Source organism: Salmo trutta, chromosome 8 (assembly GCF_901001165.1).
Source record: "Salmo trutta chromosome 8, fSalTru1.1, whole genome shotgun sequence".
Taxonomy (NCBI): domain Eukaryota; kingdom Metazoa; phylum Chordata; class Actinopteri; order Salmoniformes; family Salmonidae; genus Salmo; species Salmo trutta.
Genome location: NC_042964.1, coordinates 31,037,785 through 31,062,733, shown reverse-complemented (window position 1 = coordinate 31,062,733; position 24,949 = coordinate 31,037,785). Strand labels below are relative to the sequence as shown.

At 41.1% G+C, this 24,949-nt stretch overlaps 1 protein-coding gene across 1 annotated transcript; it reads left to right on the top strand.

Annotated features, from left to right (window-relative positions):
- Nucleotides 1-151: 151 nt before the first annotated feature.
- Nucleotides 152-24,317, top strand: LOC115198656 (ATP-binding cassette sub-family D member 2-like). The gene is made up of 10 exons (XM_029760772.1): nucleotides 152-1,315; nucleotides 1,663-1,843; nucleotides 4,329-4,450; nucleotides 8,778-8,946; nucleotides 15,852-15,946; nucleotides 16,638-16,783; nucleotides 18,015-18,160; nucleotides 19,208-19,292; nucleotides 19,487-19,612; nucleotides 20,545-24,317. Exons 1-10 carry the CDS (start codon nucleotides 380-382, stop codon nucleotides 20,756-20,758), a joined length of 2,220 nt encoding a protein of 739 aa, XP_029616632.1. The 5' UTR covers nucleotides 152-379; the 3' UTR covers nucleotides 20,759-24,317.
- The last annotated feature ends 632 nt before the right edge of the window (nucleotides 24,318-24,949 follow it).

Here is a 24,949-nt window from a genome sequence, read left to right as displayed (position 1 = left end):
TGGTAGTAACCATGTTATTACACTTTATAAGAAAATAACATTACTATTGTTTTAATTATGACATTAGTTTATTAAGTGTACTATACACAGATGCAGGGCAAATAGTCACAATACAGTATGTACAGTAAAACGTACAGTAGGACCTCATTTTAATGTCACTCACAACCGATCGTGTCCTTCCGGGGTGTTGCCCAAATAAAACACTGCCAAACCAAATGACGGAAATACTAGAACGTAGCTAGCGGTTGGGTTTTCTAGCGGAAACATCGCACCATTGTATGAGGTAGATGTTTTTTCCATCATGATACTAACTCCCGGTGGATGTAGCACGGAATAACATCAAAGAAGACTAGCTCTTTGATCGCTTTGTAGGGGAAAGATGTCCAACATACTTGATGCGGCGTCCAGAGTGAAATGGGACCGGGCGACTGCAGCGAAGCGAGCTATCTTTCTCGCGGCCGCTGCCTATGGGGTGAAAACCCTGTACCCCATCGTCTGCAGACAATTCGTGAAACGGAAAGAATGCAAGAATAGCAGGGGGTCTAAAGGAGAGGAAAATGGCTCGACGGTTAAATCACAAACAGATGCACTGAGTCATAAAAAGTCACCTGGTGTAAACGCGGAATTTTTTAAGCAGATACTTGAACTCATAAAAATTCTCTTTCCAAAGCTTGTCTCCAAAGAGCTTGGATTGCTGTCTCTGCATTCTGTCGCGTTGATTTCCCGGACGTTTCTGTCTATCTATGTCGCAGGCTTGGATGGCAAGATTGTGAAAACAATCGTTGAGAAAGAACCACGAAGCTTCATCATCCAACTGATGAAATGGCTCCTTATTGCTATCCCGGCCACATTCGTGAACAGCGTTATCCGTTACCTGGAATGCAAGCTGGCCCTCGCCTTCCGCACACGGCTAGTGGACCATGCCTACACCACCTATTTCACAGACCAGACCTACTACAAAGTTAGCAACATGGACGGGAGACTGACCAACCCGGACCAGTCTCTTACCGAGGACGTAATGATGTTTTCCCAATCCGTGGCGCATCTCTACTCGAACCTCACTAAGCCCATCTTGGATGTGATACTCACCTCCTACACCCTCATCCAGACGGCCCGGTCCAGGGGGGCCAACGCCAGCGGGCCGACCCTGCTGGCTGGGCTGGTGGTGTTTTGCACGGCCAAGGTTCTGAGGGCCTGCTCGCCGAAATTCGGAAAACTAGTAGCTGAAGAGGCCCACAGGAAAGGCCATTTGCGCTATGTGCATTCCAGGATCATTGCCAATGCAGAGGAGATAGCCTTCTACAGGGGCCACAAGGTATACAAGGAAGGATGCATGGTGGATTTTGCATGCTAAGTCACTATGCATTTATTACAATAGAAATACCCATGGGTTGGATCCCTTGGAGTTGGATCCAATGCACACCCATGACATCATATCCAATTCCCAAAAGTGATTTTCAATCATTTGATTGACAGCCTCCTTATATGTACTTGTTTTAGATAAGACTGTCTGCAAGTGCAAAATAACTAACATGCAATGTGAATGTAATGTGAAAACTATTGTAATGCATTTGTTGTAAATGTGCTATACTGTGTAGGCTAGATACTTTGTGACTGTAATGTAAACTGCCTGTTTGTGTCTGTCTGTCCTGTGTATGTCAGGTGGAGATGCGTCAGCTGCAGAAGTGCTACCGGGCCCTGGCGGAGCAGATGAACTTGATCCTGTCCAAGCGTCTGTGGTACATCATGATAGAGCAGTTCCTCATGAAGTACGTGTGGAGTAGCTGTGGACTGGTCATGGTGGCTGTGCCCATCATCACAGCTACAGGCTTCGCTGACAGCGGTAATAGTCATCACGACACCATCTTGTTTTCTTCTAAACCCTCTTGTTTTCGAGTACAGCATCTCCGGGAAGAGGGAATAGTTTTCATGGTTTATCTCTGTTTCTGCATACCAGTAGGCAGCCTATTCCGTCTTTCATTTGAATCGATTGACATTTGATTCTATTTAGGTAATTTTGTGCTGATCACACAAAGCCCCAAAAAACAGTCCCTCTTAATTTGCATATGCCACATACAGTTGAAGTCGGAAGTTTACATACACTTTGGTTGGAGTCATTAAAACTCGTTTTTCAACCACTCCACAAATTTCTTGTTAACAAACTATAGTTTTGGCAAGTCGGTTGGGACATCTACTTTGTGCATGACACAAGTAATTTTTCCAACAATTGTTTACAGACAGATTATTTCACTTATAATTCACTGTATCACAATTCCAGTGTGTCAGAAGTTTACATACACTAAGTTAACTGTGCCTTTAAACAGCTTGGAAAATTCCAGAAAATGATGTCATGGCTTTAGAAGCTTCTGAAAGGCTAATTGACATCATTTGAGTCAATTGGAGGTGTACCTGTGGATGTATTTCAAGGCCTACCTTCAAACTCAGTGCCTCTTTGCTCGACGGAAAATCAAAAGAAATCAGCCAAGACCTCAGAAAAAAGAATTGTAGACCTCCACAAGTCTGGTTCATCCTTGGGAGCAATTTCCAAACGCCTGAAGGTACCACGTTCATCTGTACAAACAATAGTACACAAGTATAAACACCATGGGACCACGCAGCCGTCATACCGCTCAGGAAGTAGACACGTTCTGTCTCCTAGAGATGAACGTACTTTGTTGAGAAAAGTGCAAATCAATCCCAGAAGAACAGCAAAGGACCGTGTGAAGATGCTGGAGGAAACGGGTACAAAAGTATCTATATCCACAGTAAAACGAGTCATATATCGACATAACCTGAAAGGCCGCTCATCAAGGAAGAAGCCACTGCTCCAAAACCGCCATTAAAAAAACAGACTATGGTTTGCAACTGCACATGGGGACAAAGATCGTATTTTTGGAGAAATGTCCTCTGGTCTGATGAAACGAAAATAGAATTGTTTGGCCATAATGACCATTGTTATGTTTGGAGGAAAAAGGGGGAGGTTTGCAAGCCGAAGAACACCATCCCAACCGTGAAGCACGGGTGGTGGCAGCATCATGTTTTGGGGGTGCTTTGCTGCAGGAGGGACTGGTGCACTTCACAAAATAGATGGCATCATGAGGATGGAAAATGATGTGGATATATTGAAGCAACATCTCAAGACATCAGTCAGGAAGTTAAAGCTTGGTCGCAAATGAGTCTTCCAAATGGACAATGACCCCAAGCATACTTCCAAAGTTGTGGCAAAATGGCTTCAGGACAACAAAGTCAAGGTATTGGAGTGGCCATCACAAAGCCCTGACCTCAATCCTATAGAAAATTTGTGGGGCGAACTGAAAAAGCATGTATGAGCAAGGAGGCCTACAAACCTGACTTAGTTACACCAGCTCTGTCAGGAGGAATGGGACAAAATTCAATCAACTTATTGTGGGAAGCTTGTGGAAGGCTACCCAAAACGTTTGACCCAAGTTAAACCATTTATAGGCAATGCTACCAACTACGAATTGAGTGTATGTAAACTTCTTACCCACTGGGAATGTGATGTTAGAAATTAAAGCTGAAATAAATCATTCTCTCTACTCTTATTCTGACATTTCACATTCTTAAAATAAAGTGGTGATCCTAACTGACCTAAGACAGGGAATATTTACTACGATTAAATGTCAGGAATTGTGAAAACTGAGTTTAAATGTATTTGGCTATGGTGTATGTAAACTTACGACTTCAACTGTACTGTAGTAGCTGATCAGCATGTGTTAACCCACAGGAACCAACTATCTCAATGATACCCTTAAGGTGTCATTCAACTGAATGGTGTCAAGAACTTTGTTGTGCTGATAAGGGTATATTCATCCTCTTGTCCCTATTATCCTGTTAGCTGCTAACTAACTGAATGCTACTGTTGTCTCCACCAGTGGAGACTGCTGAGGGGAGGACGGCTCATAGTAATGGCTGGAACGGAGCGAATGGAATGGCCTCAAACACATGGAAACCATGTGTTTGATGTATTTGATACCATTCCACAAATTCCGCTCCAGCTATTACCACGAGCCCGTCCTCCGCAATTAAGGTGCCACCAACCTCATGTGTTCTCCACCCCAATCAGTGTCATGCACACTGATAACATGGCAACTGTTTGGTTTTTGGCCACAAACAAACGAGCCGGCATTACAGTCTTGCTGGTCTAAGCACAGAATGGCTCTGTTCCATTTCAGTCTTTAGCCCCTTTCCCTAGTTCCTAGGCCCTTCCTTAGGCCATACCCCCTAAGAGTTCACTGATCAGAAAGCCAAAGGGCTAGGGGCCCAGTATGTCATCTCATAGTGTCTCACCTTAATTTCCCCTCTCACAGAAACTGCCGACGGTCAGACTCAGGTGCTGGTGAGCGAGAGGACAGAGGCTTTCACCACCGCACGCAATCTCCTGGCCTCTGGAGCTGACGCCATCGAGAGAATCATGTCCTCCTACAAAGAGGTGACGTCTCACTCTTCTCTGTCCTCTCTGCTCTCCCTTCTTCTCTTCTCTCTCACTTTCTCTCTCTCCTGTCTCATCTCCTCTTACATTCAAGTGGCATTATAGAGTGATAGGACAGTGTTAGAGTGAGCCACTAGACCCACTCATGACAAGAGGACTCTCAAACTGTCTGTCAAGGTTGCAGACAGACATGAAGCAACACCAAAGAAGGGCCGTGCTCATTCATTGAATCATAGGGACGTAATCCCTTATTTTTATCCCAAAATGATGATGTCTATTCATGCATATATATTTTTAGCAGTCATTTATTTATGAGTTACCAGAATTTAGCACAAAAGGACATTTTATGTCCCCCATCACAGTGCTGATTTGAATGTTGTCTGTGTTGGTTGTCATATGCCCACTTCAATATTTGTGAATATGACAGTTATATCTACAGTGTTACATGGATGTGAGAAAAAGGGCTGATGTACAAGAAAATGTGCACTGGTTCACTCTGTGGGGGAGGGTTGACCTTTCAATAAGAGGAATTGAGTATTGTTGGTGTCAGACTGGTTTTTGAAATCCTTTGCCTTGCAAATCAGACAGCTGTCTCTGTCTTGGACCTACAGTATCACACTTCCTACTGAAGGTTAGGCTACTTTTAGTCATATACTATACAGTGTGGAGAAAACACAGACTATGAAAAAGGACAGACTGTGGTTATTATGTTGTTTTTTTGGATGTCACCCAACTTGCCTGTGCATGCAGGGATTGTTGCTGTGTGTTGCTGTGGCACCCTAAGAGGCAGGCAGTGCCTGCCAGAGATACATTCCTGAGATAATATTCACTCACTGCAGCTCACCCTGCAGCTAGCCTATTGCAGTGTCTGAACAGGGCCACACACCCCAATAGGTTATGTAATAGTATGGTATGTTATGCTACAGGGCCACACACATTCAGACTGTCACAGGTAGTACACATTACGTTACTGCTGCTGTCACAGCACACTGTCTGAACACAGCCTGAGACTGTGGCGGTCATGACATTTTGTCAGCCGGGGATTGTCAAGCAAATAACTGCCGGTCTCACGGTAATTGACCGTTAATTAACATAAACACATTTAGCATCTTCTGGCTTCCACACATAGCCTACTGTCACGGATCCCCCCCGGTACTGATGCTCATTCTGTTCACCAGTTCCGGAGGTTTACGTTACCGGCTTTCTAGGCTTCACTGAACGGGATTCATTATCATCAACCCCCGGACTGTCTTGTCTGATTACACACACCTGGTTTCCATTTCCCCTGATTAGTATGTTATATATGTGCCCTCTGTTCCCTCTGTCGGTTATTGTTCCCATGTTTGTTGGTGGTGTGAGTACCCATGCGTTGGTGCAGCTGTTATGCTGCGTGCTATATATATTGTGTATTACGGGTATCGTCCCGTATTGGTCAACAAGGTTTACCCTCGCTCTTTTGTTTGGGTACAGCCCAGTGTTTTTGTATACGTGTTTGTTTTGGGTGTATTAAAAACCCCTATTGTGTATTCCTGCGCCTGTCTCCTTTATACCAGTGTGACACCTACAAGCCACTGATGCATACCTTTGGAGCGTCTACATTTTAAAAAGTCTAACAAATCCATGTAATATAGCCTACACCATCACAATAAATCTAAAGAAAAAGAGAGTCATATACTCTATTTATAAACTACTAGTAATTTATTGGGTAAACCACCAGGTGGTTCTATAGGCTATGCAATTGCGTGAGAAAACAAAGTGATGGCCACTATTAAAAAGAGGAGGATCCCATCAGCTTACTATAGGCTGGGCCTACTGTATTTATTTCTCAACTTTCCTAATATTAAGCACATTGTTTATCTTTACAACAGGAGTATAGCCGACTTGGCTGGCATGAAAATGAAGCAAGGGAAACGTGTCCTCCATTCGCTAGTTAAGTGCATAGATGACTAGCTAGCTAGCTATGCTGAACTTGAATGACTGTTATCCACAGTTAGCATATCTCTTAGTTGTCAATCAAATGTATTTGGCATTGATCAAATGGGCGGGCGGGCAGGCAAGTTCCCATTCAGTTATCAAAACGTGGGTTGGGACAAGCATGCATTGGCAGGCAAGCTGCAGGAGGACGAGAAAGCTAGTATTCCCCATCGTTTATCAGTGGAATTTTGATGGCCACTGAAAAAGTTTGAGAGGGTTTATCTAATGTTCCCTCATTAGATTTTAGCTCATCCCGCTCTGGCTAGCATTAGTTATTGATCTTGTTGATGTGCATAGGCATACAAGGGCTACCATTTCATGGTTGTTTGATCAATAGGATTGTAAAGTTCCCAAATGTAAGACTCCAGTGGTGTTTACATACAGTATTTGCAGAAATCCATTCAGGTGTATTTTGTGGCTTTTGTCGAATGTTTTCTAATGATCTAAAGTTGCGCTGTTGCTACTGCCTGTAAACACATATCCAGTTCAAAGTGAATGATCGTCAGGCCCATGTGGCAAATGGCTTATTTGCATATAGGCCTACTGTAGCTCTGATTGGCTATGGCGCACAGGTCTGCGTAGACTCCGATCCTGGACAGGACAGATGTTTTTATTCTGTTTTATTTACTCCAGTGTCTTAATTGTCCAAACGCACGGCCGCTTTCCCACTCTATATTGCTATAGAAATGTCACAAATGCCTTACTACATCGTTCTCAAACATTCTATGAATTTATGAAAACGTGAAAAATGCTCGCTTGTCAGAAAATGTAAAAAAAGAATAAGTGTCATATTCTTCCTGGGGGTGTACAGATTTGAATGAGATTGAATATTGTTAAAGTGCTGTCAGTTCTACTTTAGAGGCTTTCCCCCTCTGCCACTCTGCTGGCTGGCTGGCTTTGCCTAACTGTGAATAAATCCTCCATCTGGTTTATAATTATAATCCTCCACCAGGGAAGGCTATACCTAGTAGCCCTCTCTCCCAGGAGAGAGTTAACACAGCCAGCCAGCCCCAGAGACTGCCTGCCACAACCCATGTAGCCTGTCTGGCTGGGTTCAGCTCCTCATTACCAATCCAATAGCACCCTAACTAACCTGGAAGAGATCTCCTTGAAATGTTTGAGGTTTTGCATGCAACTCATTTGAATCACGTATGTATGACTGATTTGTTTTTTGCAGGCATGCAGCACTGTAGACAATTTGCAATGTCTAGGAAATCTGTTTGTGTCTAGGCAATCTGTAATGGCTAGATAATCTCAGTAATGATCATATACTGTAGGCCTATTTCTAGTCTGTTTAGGTTGTTTTCAGGGAGTTCCCTCTAGCAGTACCCTATAGGGAGATGATTCCGTGACTGGGATTGTTTCTGTCTCTAGGCTACAGTATGTCACTATCTCTCTCCACCCCCCTCATTCCCTCCCTTCCATCTCCAAGTGTGTGTAGGCTGTTGCTCCTGTTGACACTACACTCTTAGAAAAAAAGGTGCTATCTAGAACAAAAAAACGCTTCTTCGGCTGTTCCCATAGGATAACCCTTTGAAGAACCCCTGTTGGTTCCAGGTAAAACCCTTTTGGGTCACAGTCAGTCAGGCTGTATCACATCCGGCCGTGATTGGGAGTCCCATAGGGCGGCGCACAATTGGCCCAGAGTCGTCCAGGTTTGGCCGGGGAGCCCGTCATTGTAAATAAGAATTTGTTCTCAACTGACTTGCCTAGTTAAATAAAGGTAAAAAAAAATATTATAAAAAAAATAGAACCCTTTCCACAGAGGGTTGTACATTTAACCCAAAAGGGTTTTACCTGGAACTGAAGGGTTCTCCTATGGGGACAGCTGCAGAACCCTTCTAGAACCCTTTTTTTAAAATGTCATGCTATTTTTCTGAGTGTACAGTCATCCCATTATACAGGCTATGTTATCTGTAGGAAGGCCTCGGGCCATCATCAGCACTGTGTGTTCCCTAAACACAGATACAAACAGCTATTAAAAAACCAAAACAGCCATTGTTTAGAGTCATATTAAGCTATGAGTGAAAATTGGTTCTTAAATTATACAGAGGGCTTTTGCATCATTTGATCAAATAATGGCCCTTCACCTTGTACTGTTATCCTGACCAGAGTTTCAGTGCACGCTGCAATTCACTGCTATAGACCAGCTCTGCTGCTGGCTGCTCCCGTAGTTCACGTGCATTAATGTAAAGTGTTTTCCCAAAGACATCTTCCCAAACATCTACTGTTGGGCAATGGTGGTGAACTCTGTTGGGTAAGATGACCTAACTGACCCCTTTTCTGTTCAGTCTGACTCCAGTGTTATTTACCTCAACGTATGACCTCTGACCTTTTTGGTTGTCTGTAATAGGTGACAGAGCTGGCGGGCTACACGACGCGCGTCTACAACATGTTCCTGGTGTTTGGCGAGGTGCAGAGGGGCATGTACAAGCGCTCGTCCACATCGACCACGGGAACAGGAGAGAAGAAGAACGTGGCCAGGCCAGAGATGCACATCGATGGGCCTTTGGAAATCAAAGGTAGACTGTCTGAGATGTTAAGCATTTAGTACACATTTGCCCAGCGGTACGTAAGATACACATACACATTCTGAGACACTTAAATGTCATGCTATTCCCTATTCAGTACACAACTATACCATAGTATACCACTTTACTACATCAGGGGGTGGTGGTAGCATCTGGGTTAGAGAGGCGGGCCGGTAGCCTGGTAACCAAAAGGTTGCCGGTTCAAATCCCCGAGCTGCATGCAGGGAGTGAGCCAGCAGCCGGAGGGTTACCAGCTTCAATGATAATTGTGCATCTGTAACTTCATTATTCGCGATTCATTCAGGATATTCCGTAATCATGATAGCATCCACATGAATGTAGAAGTGTTCAGAAACATAATCTATTCTTATTTACGGTAAAAGTGACTCCAAAATGACACAATTTTCACCATTCATTTCTATTGGGCACAAAATAATCTGAAACAACCAAAATAAACAGCAAATGCATCCAACAAGATTGATGTAGTCATTGCTTGCTAGTAATATTGGACCAAATACTTTAATACACATTTAAGTGATTTTGTCCCAATACATTTGGTTCCCTAAAATGGGGGGGGCAGGCAATGTACAAAAAGTGCTGTAATTTCTAAAACGGTTTACTCGATATGGATGAAAATACCCTTAAATTAAGGCTGACAGTCACTTTAACCTCATAGTCATTGTATCATTTCATATCCAAAGTGCTGGAATACAGAGCCAAAACAACAACAAAAAAGTCACTGTCCCTATACTTTTGGAGCTCACTGTATATGCACAAATGTTGAGCAAACTCACTATCCAACTGCAGCTTGTTGCCTTACAATTACAGTATACGTTGAATCAACATATTTTTATAAAGGTTACAGAGAGACAGAGTCCGCCCCAAATGGCACGCTATTCCCTATATAGTGCACTACTTTCAGTGTTTATCCATATAAATTTACCAGTGGCAGGCCACCACTTCTAAATCGTTGCCACATATATATATAGTTGAAGTCAGAAGTTTACATACACCTTAGTCAAATACATTTAAACTCAGTTTTTCACAATTCCTGACCTTTAATCCTAGTAAATATTCCCTGTCTTAGGTCAGTTAGGATCACCCCTTTATTGTAAGAATGTGAAATGTCATAATAATAGAAGAGAGAATGATTTATTTCAGCTTTTATTTCTTTCATCACATTCCCAGTGGGTCAGAAGTTTATATACACTCAATTAGTATTTGGTAGCATTGCCTTTGAATTGTTTAACTTGTGTCAAACGTTTCGGGTAGCCTTCCACAAGCTTCCCACAATAAGTTGGGTGAATATGGGCCCATTCCTCCTGACAGAGCTGGTGTAACTGAGTCAGGTTTGTAGGCAATCCTTGCTCGCAAATGCTTTTTCAGTTCTGCCCACAAATTTTCTATAGGATTGAGATCAGGGCTTTGTGATGGCCACTCCAATACCTTGACTTTGTTGTCCTTAAGCCATTTTGCCACAACTTTGGAAGTATGCTTGGGGTCATTGTCCATTTGGAAGATCCATTTGCGACCAAGGTTTAACTTCCTGACTGATGTCTTGAGATGTTGCTTCAATATATCCACATAATTTTCCATCCTCATGATGCCGTCTATTTTGTGAAGTGCACCAGTCCCTCCTGCAGGAAAGCACCCCCACAACATGATGCTGCCACCCCCGTGCTTCACGGTTGATGGTGTTCTTCGGCTTGCAAGCATCCCCCTTTTTCCTCCAAACATAACGATGGTCATTATGGCCAAACAGTTCTATTTTTGTTTCATCAGACCAGAGGACATTTCTCCAAAAAGTATGATCTTTGTACTTTGCAGTAGCAACCCGTAGTCTGGCTTTTTTATAGGCGGTTTTGGAGCAGTGGCTTCTTCCTTGCTGAGCGGCCTTTCAGGTTATGTCGATATAGGACTCATTTTACTGTGGATATAGATACTTTGTACCTGTTTCCTCCAGCATCTTCACAAGGTCCTTTGCTGTTGTTCTGGGATTGATTTGCACTTTTCGCACCAAAGTACGTTCATCTCTAGGAGACAGAATGCTTCTCCTTCCTGAGCGGTATGACGGCTGCGTGGTCCCATGGTGTTTATACTTGCGTACTATTATTTGTACAGATGAACGTGGTACCTTCAGGTGTTTGGAAATTGAGGTCTTGGCTGATTTATTTTGATTTTCCCATGATGTCAAGCAAAGAGCCACTGAGTTTGAAGGTAGGCCTTGAAATACATTCACAGGTACACCTCCAATTGACTTAAATTATGTCAATTAGCCTATCAGAAGCTTCTAAAGCCATGACATAATTTTCTGGAATTTTCCAAGCTGTTTAAAGGCACAGTCAACTTAGTGTATGTAAACTTCTGACCCACTGGAATTGTGATACAGTGAATTATAAATGAAATAATCTGTCTGTAAACAATTGTTGGAAAAATGACTTGTGTCATGCACAAAGTAGATGTCCTAACCGACTTGCCAAAACTATAGTTTGTTAACAAGAAATTTGTGGAGTGGTTGAAAAACAAGTTTTAATGACTCCAACCTAAGTGTATGTAAACTTTCGACTTCAACTGTATGTATACAGTACCAGTCAAAAGTTTGCGGACACCTAGTCATTCAAGGGTTTTTCTTTATTTTCACTATTTTCTACATTGTAGAAAATGTTTTTTTAATATAATTTATATATTTATATATTTTTTTTATATACAGTGTATATAAAAAAGAAATCGCCATGGTAAAACGTTCTCATTGTAAAGTTAAATGACTAAAACAGAGAAAGTATGTATAAAAGATAATGGATCTATATATTAAAAATTAAATATGATAATCTTTGAGAACTAACAATCACCAAATTAAAGCTAGACAGTCAGGCAGAATCTAAAATTCCCAAAATTGCATAGCATTATTTTGTTAGAATGTTTGAGTCATTCAGATAGCATAAGAACAATGCATAAATTTTTTTTACATTTTAGTCATTTAGCAGACGCTCTTATCCAAAGCGACTTACAGTAGTGTATGCATACATTTCATTTCATGCATTTTTTTTTGTACTGGCCCCCCGTGGGAATCGAACCCACAACCATGGCATTGCAAACACCATGCTCTACCAACTGAGCCACAGGGAAGGCCTAAGTGTGTAGAATTGCAGGAAATTTGCTCTAATCGGCATATTTTCTCTCAGCCCCATGGCAAATTGTATAAAATTGCAGGAAATTCGCTTTAAAACGTAAATGTTTTTTTTTTTCACTTTAAAACGTACGTTTTTTTCAAAACGTAAATGTTTGAAAATGTATTCAAAATAAAAACAGAAATACCTTATTTACATAAGTATTCAGACCCTTTGCTAAGAGACTCGAAATTGAGCGCAGGTTTATCCTGTTCACATTGATCATCCTTGCTGTTCCTACAACTTGATTGGAGTCCACCTGTGGTAAATTCAGTTGATTGGATATGATTGGATATGATTTGGAAAGGCACACACCTGTCTATATAAGATCCCACAGTTGACAATGCATGTCAGAGCAAAAACCAAGCCATGAGGTCGAAGGAATTGTTCGTAGAGCTCCAATACAGGATTGTGTTGAGGCACACATCTGGGGAAGGGTACCAAAACATTTCAGCAGCGTTGAAGGTCCCCATGAACACAGTGGCCTCCATCATTCTTAAACGGAAGAAGTTTGTAACCTCCAAGACTCTTCCTCGAGCTGGCCGCCTTGCCAAACTGAGCATTCGGGGAGAAGGGCCTTGGTCAGGGAGGTGATCAAGAACCCGATGGTCACTTGGGTTGCACATTTTGGGGAATATTCAGAGGTGGAAACTTTCCGTGAGAATTATCGGGAATATATGGGAATTAACGGGAATATATGGGAATTAACGGAAATATATGCAAATTAATATTAATGCATTTAAATGTAGATGTTTTTTGCATTGGATATATTTACCATATCAAAATTGGAGACAGAAACATAAACCTTTTATCTTATCATAAGTAGAAGTAATTGCAAATGATTTAATCCTTCCAATAGAAATAAAAAATACTATTTAGTTACGAATTGAACTTTAATTAAATGAGTTGACTCTTCACATGGGATGATTTCACTGAACAACAAAGTAAGGGAATATTGATGATCCCCAATGATCCATCGCATCTCCCAAAAACATTTGTAAAATGATAGTCTAGAAACTGGTTGTCTTCCTGTCAGGCTTCCATGTCTTCTTCCTGGACCTCCTCAATGTCCACCTCTTGAACATCAGACTCTGAGGCCTCATCTTCACTGTCACTTTCCAACCTTGTTGAGGATGGCTTGTTGTCAGGCTCAAAAAGCCTCAAATTTGTCTGGATGGCCACCAATTTTTCAACCCTTGTATTGTTCAGCCTGTTGCGTGCTTTGGTGTGTGTGTTCCCAAACAAGAACCAGTTGCGCTCTTAGGCGGCTGATATTGTTGGGATTTGGAGGATGATGGAGGCAACAGCGGAAAGAGCCTCAGGTCCACACCGTCCCTTCCACCAGGTGGCTGATGAGATATGTTGGCACGACTGCCATATTGCATCTCCATCCCAAAGCTCTTGCTTGGAAGTGTACTTCGCCAGACTGCCAAGAACCTTGCCCTCATCCAGGCCAAGGTGGCGAGACAAGGAAGTGATGACACCATAGGCCTTGTTAATCTCTGCACCAGACAGGATGCTCTTGCCAGCATACTTGGGGTCCAACATGTACGCCGCGGCATGTATGGGCTCCAGAAAGAAGTTTTCACGCTTTTTGATGTATTTCAGAACTGCAGTTCCTCTGCTTGGATCAACAGTGAAGTGGGCAGGGCAGTATGGATTTCTTCTCTTACATCTGCAAGCAGAGTCTGAACATCAGACAGGATAGCATTGTCTCCCTCAATCCGTGCAATGGCTACTGCTATAGGTTTCAGGCTGCTTACCACTCTCTCCCAAAATATATAATCCAGGAGGATCCTCTTGATGGGGCTGTCCATATCGGCAGACAGTGTAGTAGTGTGGGCTCAATAGCATCTCATTAGTGTGCAAGATCTTGAGAATCAGCTGTACATGTGATGGAAGAATGCACTGTGCATGCAGAGGGTTGCAATTCCATTGAATTGGGGATAGTTTAACCAAAATATGCCACAAGACCTAGAATTGCCTTATGTGTATCCTTCAAAAAAGGTTCACTGTTTTAAGCTAGCTTTTTTGATGAATTTAATCAACATTCCCGGGCTTAACTTCCCATGGAAAATTTCCTGAAAAATTCTGGAAATTTACTGGAAAGTTTCCGACCCTTTGCAACCCTAATGGTCTCTCTGACAGAGTTCCAGAGTTCCTCTGTGGAGATGGCAGAACCTTCCAGAAAGGCAACCATCTCTTCAGCACTCCACCAATCATGCCTTTTTTGTAGAGTGGCAAGACGGAAGCCACTCTTCAGTAAAATGCACATGACAGCCCCTTGAAGTTTGCCAAACGGCACCTAAAGGACTCTCAGACCATGAGAAACAAGATTCTCTGGTCTGATGAAAACAAGATTGAACTCTTTGGCCTGAATGCTAAGCGCTACGTCTGGAGGAAACCTGGCACCATCCCTACGGTGAAGCATGGTGGCAGCATCATGCTGTGGGGATGTCTTTCAGTGGCAGGGACTGGGAGACTGATCAGGATCGAGGAAACAATGAATGTAGCAAAGTACAGAGAGATCCTTGATGTAAACCTGCTCCAGAGTAATCAGGACCTCGGACTGGGGTGAAGGTTCACCTTCCAACAGGACAACGACCCTAAGCACACAGCCAAGACAATGCAGGAGTGGTTTCGGGACAAGTCTCTGAATGTCCTTGATTGGCCCAGCCAGAGCCCGGACTGGAACCCGATTAAACATCTCTGGAGAGACCTGAAAATAGCTGTGCAGCGACGCTTCCCATCCAGCCTGACAGAACTTGAGAGGATCTGCAGAGAAGAATGGGAAAAACTCCCCAAATACTGGTGTGCCACGCTTGTAGCGTCAGACCAAGAAGACTTGAGGCTGTATTTGCCAAAGGTGCTTCAACATGTACTGAGTAAAGGGTCTGAATACTTATGTAAATGTGATATTTCAATTTGAATTTGTTTGGGAAAAAGTCAATGGGTCTGAATACTTTCTGAATGCACTGTAAATGCAGATGGGCCATCCCAAGCTTCAGCCTATTCATTTCAGGCTACAGGTTATAATGTTTTTAAAGGGGAAATTATATTTCAGATGGTGTCAACATAATCATATATTCTTTCATTTTGGAGTAGAATGTTATTTTCAAAAGTCACCAGAAATGACCTTGTCACAGACGTTCCCCCCACGCTAACTTTGCCACCGCTGCTGAAAAGAATCCTCTGGGAAACACTGGCTTTTGGGCCTTTCTTTTATGAGCCTTTGTCAAAAGTAGTGCACTATAAAGGGAATAGGGTGCAATTTGGGACACAGCGTAGGCTAATCCTGTGCAGTGTATCTTTATTGCTGTTTTTTCCGACCATCGTGGTCAAATTACTCAGCTGTAATCATGATATGTTTTGTTTAATTTTCACAAACACCTGATATGTACAGCGACATATTTTTTTACCATGTCAGCCCAGTATTCGAACCAGCTACCTTTCGGTTAGTGGCCCAACGCTCTAACCGATAGGCTTATACTAACTGCGAACGTGTGCATCTGGACATACTCTTCACTAACACAGCTAGTTAGTCAGTTGGCTACATCCTCAGTATCTACAGCTGTACTTTTTTTTACACTTTCTCACACTTTTTAAATGCTGCCAAACTTTTTTCTGGCAGCCACATGTACTCTCGTTGACTGAACTGATCATATGAATTATTGATCGACACACAATGACTGATTTCTCCTTTGCTTTTTTGGTGTCGGGCTTCTGCAGGAAGAGTCATCGATGTGGACAATGGCATCGTGTGTGAGAGTGTCCCTATCATCACTCCCAATGGAGACATAGTGGTCTCCAGTCTCAACTTCAGGGTGAGAAATATCACAGCAAAATCCTGGGCGATGTTCAGTAGTGATAAAACGTTTTCAAATGAAGTGAAAAACTTCAAATGAAGTACTACCTGAACTTATCCAATAAGAAAACAGATTTTTGTTTTCCATTTCCAAAGTGTTGTGGAAGTGTGTCCTACTGAAGATCCTGCTCAGCATCCTACTAAATCATTCTATATGTTACAGTACCTGTGATGTGTTTGCTGTTACTATATTTGCCTAACCCTCTAGCTATCTTCCCCTTGGGTAGGGTGTACATGCTTTGTTCTTTGTTGTGTTACCGGGCAGTTAGCTCACTTTGAGATTTAAATTTCTTTTTGAAGTGAACCCTGGCTAGGAAGCACAGGAAGCACACATGTAATAATCACACACGTACACACACACACACACACACACACACACACACACACACACACACACACACACACACACACACACACACAAACAGACACACACACTAAATTGCATTGTATAAAATAAGGACAGTATGGCTTCCTAATACTCAACATAAGCCATGTCAAAAAATATGTAGGGACTACATAGAATCAAGTGATTCAGACTAGTCTCGCTTTGCCAAACTCATGTCATGGGTTGTTAGACACATCAGCTGTGATGAGACTATTCAGTACTCCAAGGCTATAACGTGTGTGTGTGTGAATGATGTTTCTTGCAGGTGGAGGAAGGTATGCACCTGTTGATCACAGGTCCTAACGGCTGTGGGAAGAGTTCTCTGTTCAGGATCCTCAGTGGGCTGTGGCCTGTCTATGGGGGGCTGCTTCACAAACCCCCCCCACAACACATGTTCTACATACCACAAAGGTCAGTGGTTGTCACTGTCACACACATCCTTATGCCCACACATGTACTGACTGACACACATGTATCCATGTATAGTTGTAGGATCTTAATTTGATCACTATTTTGTTACTGAGATTTTTGCACAGCAGGAAATGCAAACTTGTAGGGAATTCAAGGTTTTAAAAAAGCTTCTAAAGTTTGTAATTACCACAAATATCAGACTTGACTTTCCCTAACGAAAAATGTATCAACTCCTACAATAAATGTCCATTAATTATAATCCACATAATAATTCACATTTCCTGTTGCTGCAGGATTATTTTCCTGCTGTAGCAAACTGGCTCAAATTAAGATCCTACATTTGTACATGCAAGCTTGCATAGAGGCACACACACAGGCATGCACGGATGAATATTCTGTATGAATGCACACACACACACACTACATACACACAGTTAAAGGTATTGAAAATCAGCAGTAGGGATCCTTACCCTCTAGACTCAGTAACTCGATCTCCATGGAGAGTGAGAGAGAGAAGCCAGACCTTAAGAGTAGTGAAATATTTACCAGATCTTCCAGGTGTTTGACTGCTTTTCAATAATGCTGAAACGTGACACACACACACACTCACAGATTTGTATTGCTATCCTTGTGGTGACCAAATAATTGATTCCCATCCAAAATCCTATTTTCCCTAACCCTTAACCCTAAATCTATTCCTAACCTTAACCTAACCATAACCTTAAACTTACCCTAAGCCTAACCTTAACCCCTAACCCTAAAACTATACCAAACCCTAACCGTAACCCCTAACCTTATCCCCAACCTTAATTCTAACCCTAACCCTAATTCTAACCCTAAACCTAACCCCTAAGCCTAAAATAGCATTTTTTCTTGTGGGGACCGGCAAATGTCCCCACTTGTCAGAATTGTCCTTTTTTTGCTATCCTTGTGAGGACTTGTGGTACCCACAAGGATAGTAAAATAAAAACACAGACACACGCACACACACACACACAGTTAAATGTATTAAAAATCAGCAGTAGCTAACCTTACCCTCTAGACTCTCCATGGAGAGTGAGAGAGAGAAACCAGACCTTAGAGTAGTGAATAATTTACCAGATCTTCCAGGTGTTTTGACGGCTTTACTGGAATGGTGAAACGCGACACACACACACACACACACACACACAGACGTCTTTACCTAAATGTTGTGTCTGACTATCTCCCCCCTCCCTCTCTCTCTCCTCAGGCCGTACATGTCCATTGGAACCCTGAGAGACCAGGTGATCTACCCAGACTCTCTAAAGGACATGCACGACAGAGGCTACAGAGACAAGGACCTGGAGGTCATACTGGACATCGTTAACCTCAACCAGATAGTGACCCGCGAGGGCGGTAAGAACCCGGGAAGGGGCAGTGAAGGAAATACGATCAGCCTAGAACAAAAGGGTTGTATGGGTCTGAAGGCGTAGTAACAGGTGCACTTTGAAAAGAGGTAGCTGAAGCCTGACAAAACTCCCAGTAACCTATTTTTACCCTTGAGATGAATGATATGGTTTCTAAGGGGATTCCCAAACAACAACAGACATATACTGAATGGGGCCCTCAGCTAACACATCCTTCCTCAAAAGGTTTCTGTATCTCTTATCACACTATGCGCTGTCTGTAGTGCATTTGACCACTCAATAAGTTATTTCTGTATGTTTCTAGTAGCATCAGTCTATCTATCCCTCTCCATATCTTTGGTTTTATTAAGGACATGTAGAGTGTAGTTAATTGGAGACCAGTGGTCCTGTTATTCTTCAACAATCAGCTCTATCTTTAATTATTTGTTACTTTTATTTCTTATTCTTATTATTTGTTGTTGGTGTTTTTGTAATAAAAAAAAATTGCTGCATTGTTGGTTAGGGCTTGTAAGTAAGCATTTCACTGTAAGGTCTACACCTGTTGTATTCGGTGCATGTGACAAATACAATTTGATTTGATTGTGAGCGTGTTTGCGTATTTCTCCTATTGAATATTTTTAATTGGAGACCAGTGGTCCTGTTATTCTTCAACAATCAGCTCTATCTTTAATTATTTGTTACTTTTATTTCTTATTATTTGTTGTTGGTGTTTTTGTAATAAAAAACAATTTGCTGCATTGTTGGTTAGGGCTTGTAAGTAAGCATTTCACTGTAAGGTCTACACCTGTTGTATTCGGTGCATGTGACAAATACAATTTGATTTGATTGTGAGCGTGTTTGCGTATTTCTCCTATTGAATATTTTTGAACTTTGAACTCTCACCACAGTTGGTACCATGGTTACACACAATTGAACCCTTTGCGTTGTTCTTTGTGTAGTGTTTAACCTACTTATTCCAATGGAGAATAAACTGTAGTCAATGACAGTACTTCCAATATTAACTGACTGTGATGTGTGTCTGTTTATCTGTGTGTAGGTTGGGATGCAGAGATGGACTGGAAGGATGTGTTGTCTGGGGGAGAGAAACAGAGGATGGGCATGGCTCGCATGTTCTACAACAGGTAAGACTTGGCCTGCCATCTTAGGCCTTTAAACCCTGTTGGAAAAACATAATAGTAGATATTTAGAGGTGCTGTTGATTGAATAGCCCATATTCCTCTCTTGTTTGATAGCTGATTGATTGGTGGCTAGTTGATTTAATTAATTGTTCATTAGAAAGTTATAAATGACTAAATTCCATTTTCTTGTGTGTCAGGCCAAAGTATGCCCTGTTGGATGAGTGCACCAGTGCTGTCAGCATAGACGTGGAGGGAAAAATATTCCAGGCTGCGAAGGATGCTGGGATATCATTACTGTCAATCACCCACAGGCCCTCCCTCTGGTAAGAGATATATATCATATCTGGACCAGTCTGTCCAGCCCAATTCTGATATTTTTTCCACTAATTGGTATTTTGACCAATCACATCAGATCTTTTCACGTCAGATATTTTTCAGAGCTGATCTGATTGGTCAAAAGACCGATTCGTGAAAAAATATCAGATTTGGGCTGCCTGTGTAAATGCAGTCATAGTGTCTCTTCCGACAGCCGCTGTGTCTCCGATACTTAGGCAGAGCACCATGAGTATGGCAAGCAAGACTAGTCAGATAGTTTCTTCAACGTCCAATGTGTAATATTTTATGCCGCTTTTTCTCTTGAAGCACACAGATTCTGTACTGAACACTGTAGAACAGTTCTAAAGGAAAAATGTATATAAACCTGTAGAAAAAATAAAAAAGGAAATGTAAAAAAAATCACGCAAAACAACTAATACTCTACAAGCAAATGCACCACTAGTTGTCACGTCAGCAGTGCTCTGTTCTGTATTTTCTCTGAGTTAGCCTCAGGCATTAAACATGATTGCAGCGCCAACACAAACAGACCTACCACAATATCGTGCAAGTCTGTTCCTCTCAGGAGATTGCTGCTGCTATTTAGTTGCTTGTTTAACCTTAGCAGTCACTTAATAACCCTATGACATTTTACACAACACAACATGACATGACACTACACCACGCAACAGGGCTGGGCACAGCACAAAATAATCACTACATAACTGCAACCACAATAGAACAGAAGATATGCACCATCATTAACACTGCAATACTTTTTCATAACATAACACAACCATAAGGTCAAAGACAATTGTATACTATTTGGAAATCATGTTGTGCTTGGACTGGATAATGAATTAATCAAAAAGTTAAACGTAGCGCAACCATGAAATAATCCCATCCTTAACCCATATTCTTGCTCCACTTTTCATACCTACAGGAAGTACCACACCCACCTGTTACAGTTTGATGGTGAGGGAGGATGGAGGTTCGAGCAGCTGGACACCGCTACGCGTCTCTCCCTAACCGAGGAGAAACAGCGCCTCGAATCCTCACTTGCAGGAATACCCAAGATGCAACACAGACTCAACGAACTCTGTAAGATCCTGGGAGAGGACTCGGTCCTCAAAACAGCCGACGCAGCAGAGGACTGAAAGAAGAAGAAGGAAAGAAAGAGCGAGCGAGATGGATGTTCAGGAAAGTCAAAGTATTCTTTTTTTGGTTTCAACGCACAACAACCGCATATTCCCATACGTTTCCAGTGTTGGGGTTGAATTTTAAGAATTCATCAACAATGTTGTTTTATAGAAGTTTTCGTCGCTGGAATGGTTGAGACTTAAAATGTCTGACAAGCTGAGACTTCCATTTTATTTGGTTGAACAATGAAGTAAAATTATTTTTCATTTCTAGCACTTTACTCAATTTGAGGAAATATATTTTTTTTTTGCTGTAGTAGTTATCAAGTGAAGTAGTAGGCTTATGGTTTTTTTAGACAGTATTTTCCTTATTTTATTGTGTAGATTTGTTTGTGTTAATAAAAAAACTACTATGGATAGGAAAAGGCGCAAAGCTTTCCATAAAGAAATGTGTAGTTTTATGAGACAAGTTTAAAATATTGACGTTTCGGCCTTTAATAACCTTCTACGTCAGTCTTTTAAACTTGTCTAATAAAACTTTTTTTAATTATGGTGAGCGAGCATTGCACCTTTACCTGTCCAATGATGTCTACAAATGTTTTTATTCAACCTTGACTCACTGACTCACCTTGACAGCACCCTTTACATCTTTATATAAAAAAATACTAGAAAGGTAATTCGATGATATCAAACAATGATCGTCCAAGTTTTTACAATCATATCAAGTTATTCATTGAGGTTAGGCTAATAAGCATACAGTTTTAAAGGTAGCCCAACTGCTCAAATTTAAAGTACAATAAATTAGTGTCCCTTTCTGTTATCTCAACCCCTGGCGCTGGGTTATGTCATAAGGACATCTTCCTTATAACTTTTACTGAATGTGTTTTTCACAGGTTTTCTCCTCAGAACTGCAGTATAGTAATATATTCAAAATACCTCAGTAGCTTTCAAGTTATCTGGCTCTGCATTTTAAATAACACCCTTCCCTAGACCTATATAGTGCAATACTTTCACCACAGCCCTGATTTGCCTTTGTTAGTGGCTAAGAGATGGTTATCTTAGGAGCTATCATTGGACATTAGTGCATTAGTGACAGAGCTGTTGGTCTGTCAATAGGTTTATGGTTTACTGAACAAATACAATAGATTTCAAGGCATCCTGTCTTGTCTCCAGCATAGCACAGCATGAATTGGACTGGGCTCGCTCACACAAATGCACGCACAAGAACGCTAACGCACACACACACACACATCACCTGGCAAAGCCCTACTCACTGTCACTAGGGTAATATCTGTGGAACAGGATGTTTTGTGTTGTCTCGGTCTACAATCTTCGCCCCTATACAAAATATGTCACATCTTCAGCAAGAGGTTTACATTGTGTTTTACAATAAGCACTGTTGTTTTCCGTTGTGGTTCAGTACGGTTTACTTGGTTGCTGAGTTTAATTAACTGTTACCTTGTTATATCCACCCACACTAAAATCAGTCTAGTTCAGCAATTCATATTTGTTATCAGCGACCTATCTCAGACTATACTGTGAACTTTGTTGTTTCTTTTTTTGATAATGTCTTAAAATGTATTTTTAATGTCAGCATTTTAGAGTTTGATAATGCTGCCTCTGTTCAAACCTGTGTATGTACAGTAAATCTTCTGCTGAATAAAGCTGTCAGCTCTGCTGAGGTTACTATATGTCAAATCCAAGACCAGTCCTTCTAGTACTGTAGCCTTATAGCCTGGCTGTGTTAGTGTATCCTCTATACCAGGGTTCTCCAACTGGCGGTCCGTGGACCGAATTAGGCCCGCAGGTGATTTTATTTGGCCCCCCCCAAGAGCAAAAAAAAAGTGTATTTTTTATTTTTATTGTTTGACATTTAAGACTGTAAAAACACCAGCAAATCAGCTCCAAGTGATTTACATTTTGGAAATGTCAAAGTATTCCCAAGCATAATAGAGAGATGTATGTGATCGAATACAGATGTAAGCAAGGTTTGAAATGATTACGTTAAAGTCAAATATTATATATGTTTGGGCTTCTTGCCGTCAATTTGCAGTTTACAAATTATTTGTAATTATGTTCCGCCTCCCTGACCCTCCGTTCAAGAAAGAAATCAGCTCGTGGCTGAATCTAGTTGATGATTCCTGCCCTATACGGTATTTTCAATCAGTAATACCTACAAACATTGAGTATACTGATTGGGTGGCACATAGTAGTGCTGGATTATTTGATTGGCTTATACCCCGGCTGTAACACACCAGTGTCACAGAATGAAATCGGTAACCGCAATGGCAGAATATTTACACTTGTTGTACACATACAAGTGTAGAACAAGTGCAACTGCTATATTTTTACCACTACATCTCAGACTAAACTGTCTTAAAGAGAAGTGACATGGAAAATAATGTATGTAAGTTATAAATATGTAAACTATATATTGTAATGTATACTTTTAATATGGTACTTATATTTGCCTCTGCATGGAATGGGTGAGTGTGAGTGATGCCTCAATCACATTATATTTGAACTGTCTCTTTCAATCATTGCTAAACAGAGAGCATTGTGGGAGGATAAATACAATAACTTTCACCATGAATAGTTAGTTGTTCATGGAAGTAAAGTATTTAACTTTTGTAATATGCTTGGGTATAACTACTGTTATAAATAGGTTATAAGCCTGAAAATAACCTACATATTCAGGCTTCTCCTCATTCTTTGGGATTCTAACTAATACTTTGTGTCTTGAAATGGACACCTGACAGTGAAACCTGATTTCCTTGTACTGTAAAGAACTCTGTGTTGCTCAGCCCTGTTGATAGGAAGTATCTGCAGTATACTACTGGATGAAACAGTGTCTTAAAGTGACTGAGAATAGTATGGAATGAGTAGAATCAAGAGGTGATGCTTGAAACTGTATACATGAAAACATGTATACATGGCCGTGAGTTAGCTATCTAACCAATACTAAGTCAAACAAAATCAAATATACTTTGATATTCTATAAAATTGCAACTGTTAAGTTATGCCGACTCTAGTATGTTCCCACAACACTTTGACTTAGTAACAATTCATGGATACAATTCTTTTGTCATTTTTTTAATAAGTGGAACATCCGAATGTAATGTATTTGACATGTATCATAGCATTTTACTTTGTCGTAGGCAATTCATTCAATTTTGGCAACTGTGACAATTTAAGTTTGATTTTCACAATGGTTGTTAATTTAATGGTACCTCTTGTAACTAATGCTTGTGTTGTGTCATTATTTTATGAAACTAATTTATGTTGTGTGAATGGGGTCAGTGTTGTGCTATAGGCCTAGTGATGCTGTTTCAGTCAAGAAAGACATGGGACTAACAGACAACAAGAGGCATAAACAGCTTTTCCCCTCCCCTCTTTTCTAGTCTCCTTTTTAATTTGTTTTATGGTGAGAAAACAGACTAAAGGTTTTAATTAAGCCCACCTGTTCTGGTACTGTTGTTCATTCTGCATGTGAGGGTGTGCACTGAGTGTTCATTTACATCAATGTGAAAATGTATTTTCCTGTAAATAAAATAAGACAACCAGTAAGACTGTAAAACTCAAGTAATTGATTGATTCATTGTTGTGTTGTGTTGCCATTAGTCCGCAATTTGTGGTTGGTTGCTTATTCCAGCTTCAGAGTACAGGGGCATTCAATGTAACGTGTATCTGCTGCCATCTAGTGTATAAAGACGGAAATTATTTGGATCAAACTTCACTTTTGTCATCTTAACCAATGACCACACGATGGTGCCATGCTCCATACATGCACCCGTACATCAGTAATGTCATTGCAACGCTAACTATTAGGCCTACACCATTTGGTATTTCACAAACATATTCACGTTAGATTGGAATGTCAAACTATATGGCTACATACAATATGCTAAAGCTCTTCATTTTTAATTAGATCGGCGGATTTAAACTGCATTGGACGTTTTAAATTGCATTGCAGATAACAAACTGGTGTGATTGTTTGAGACTCAGCTAGTGGTCATCAATAATCCAACATTTTCCATCAATTGGCCTCTATAATTGGCCTTGAGAAGGTTATCATTTACCCGAACCGTTTTACATTCGTAAGAAAACGATATACATTCACTTCAATGATTACAATGAGTGGTGTTAAATATAGAGCAGCTACGACGTTCACTCATTCAATGGGGTTGATATTTTCCCACTGTCGGATTT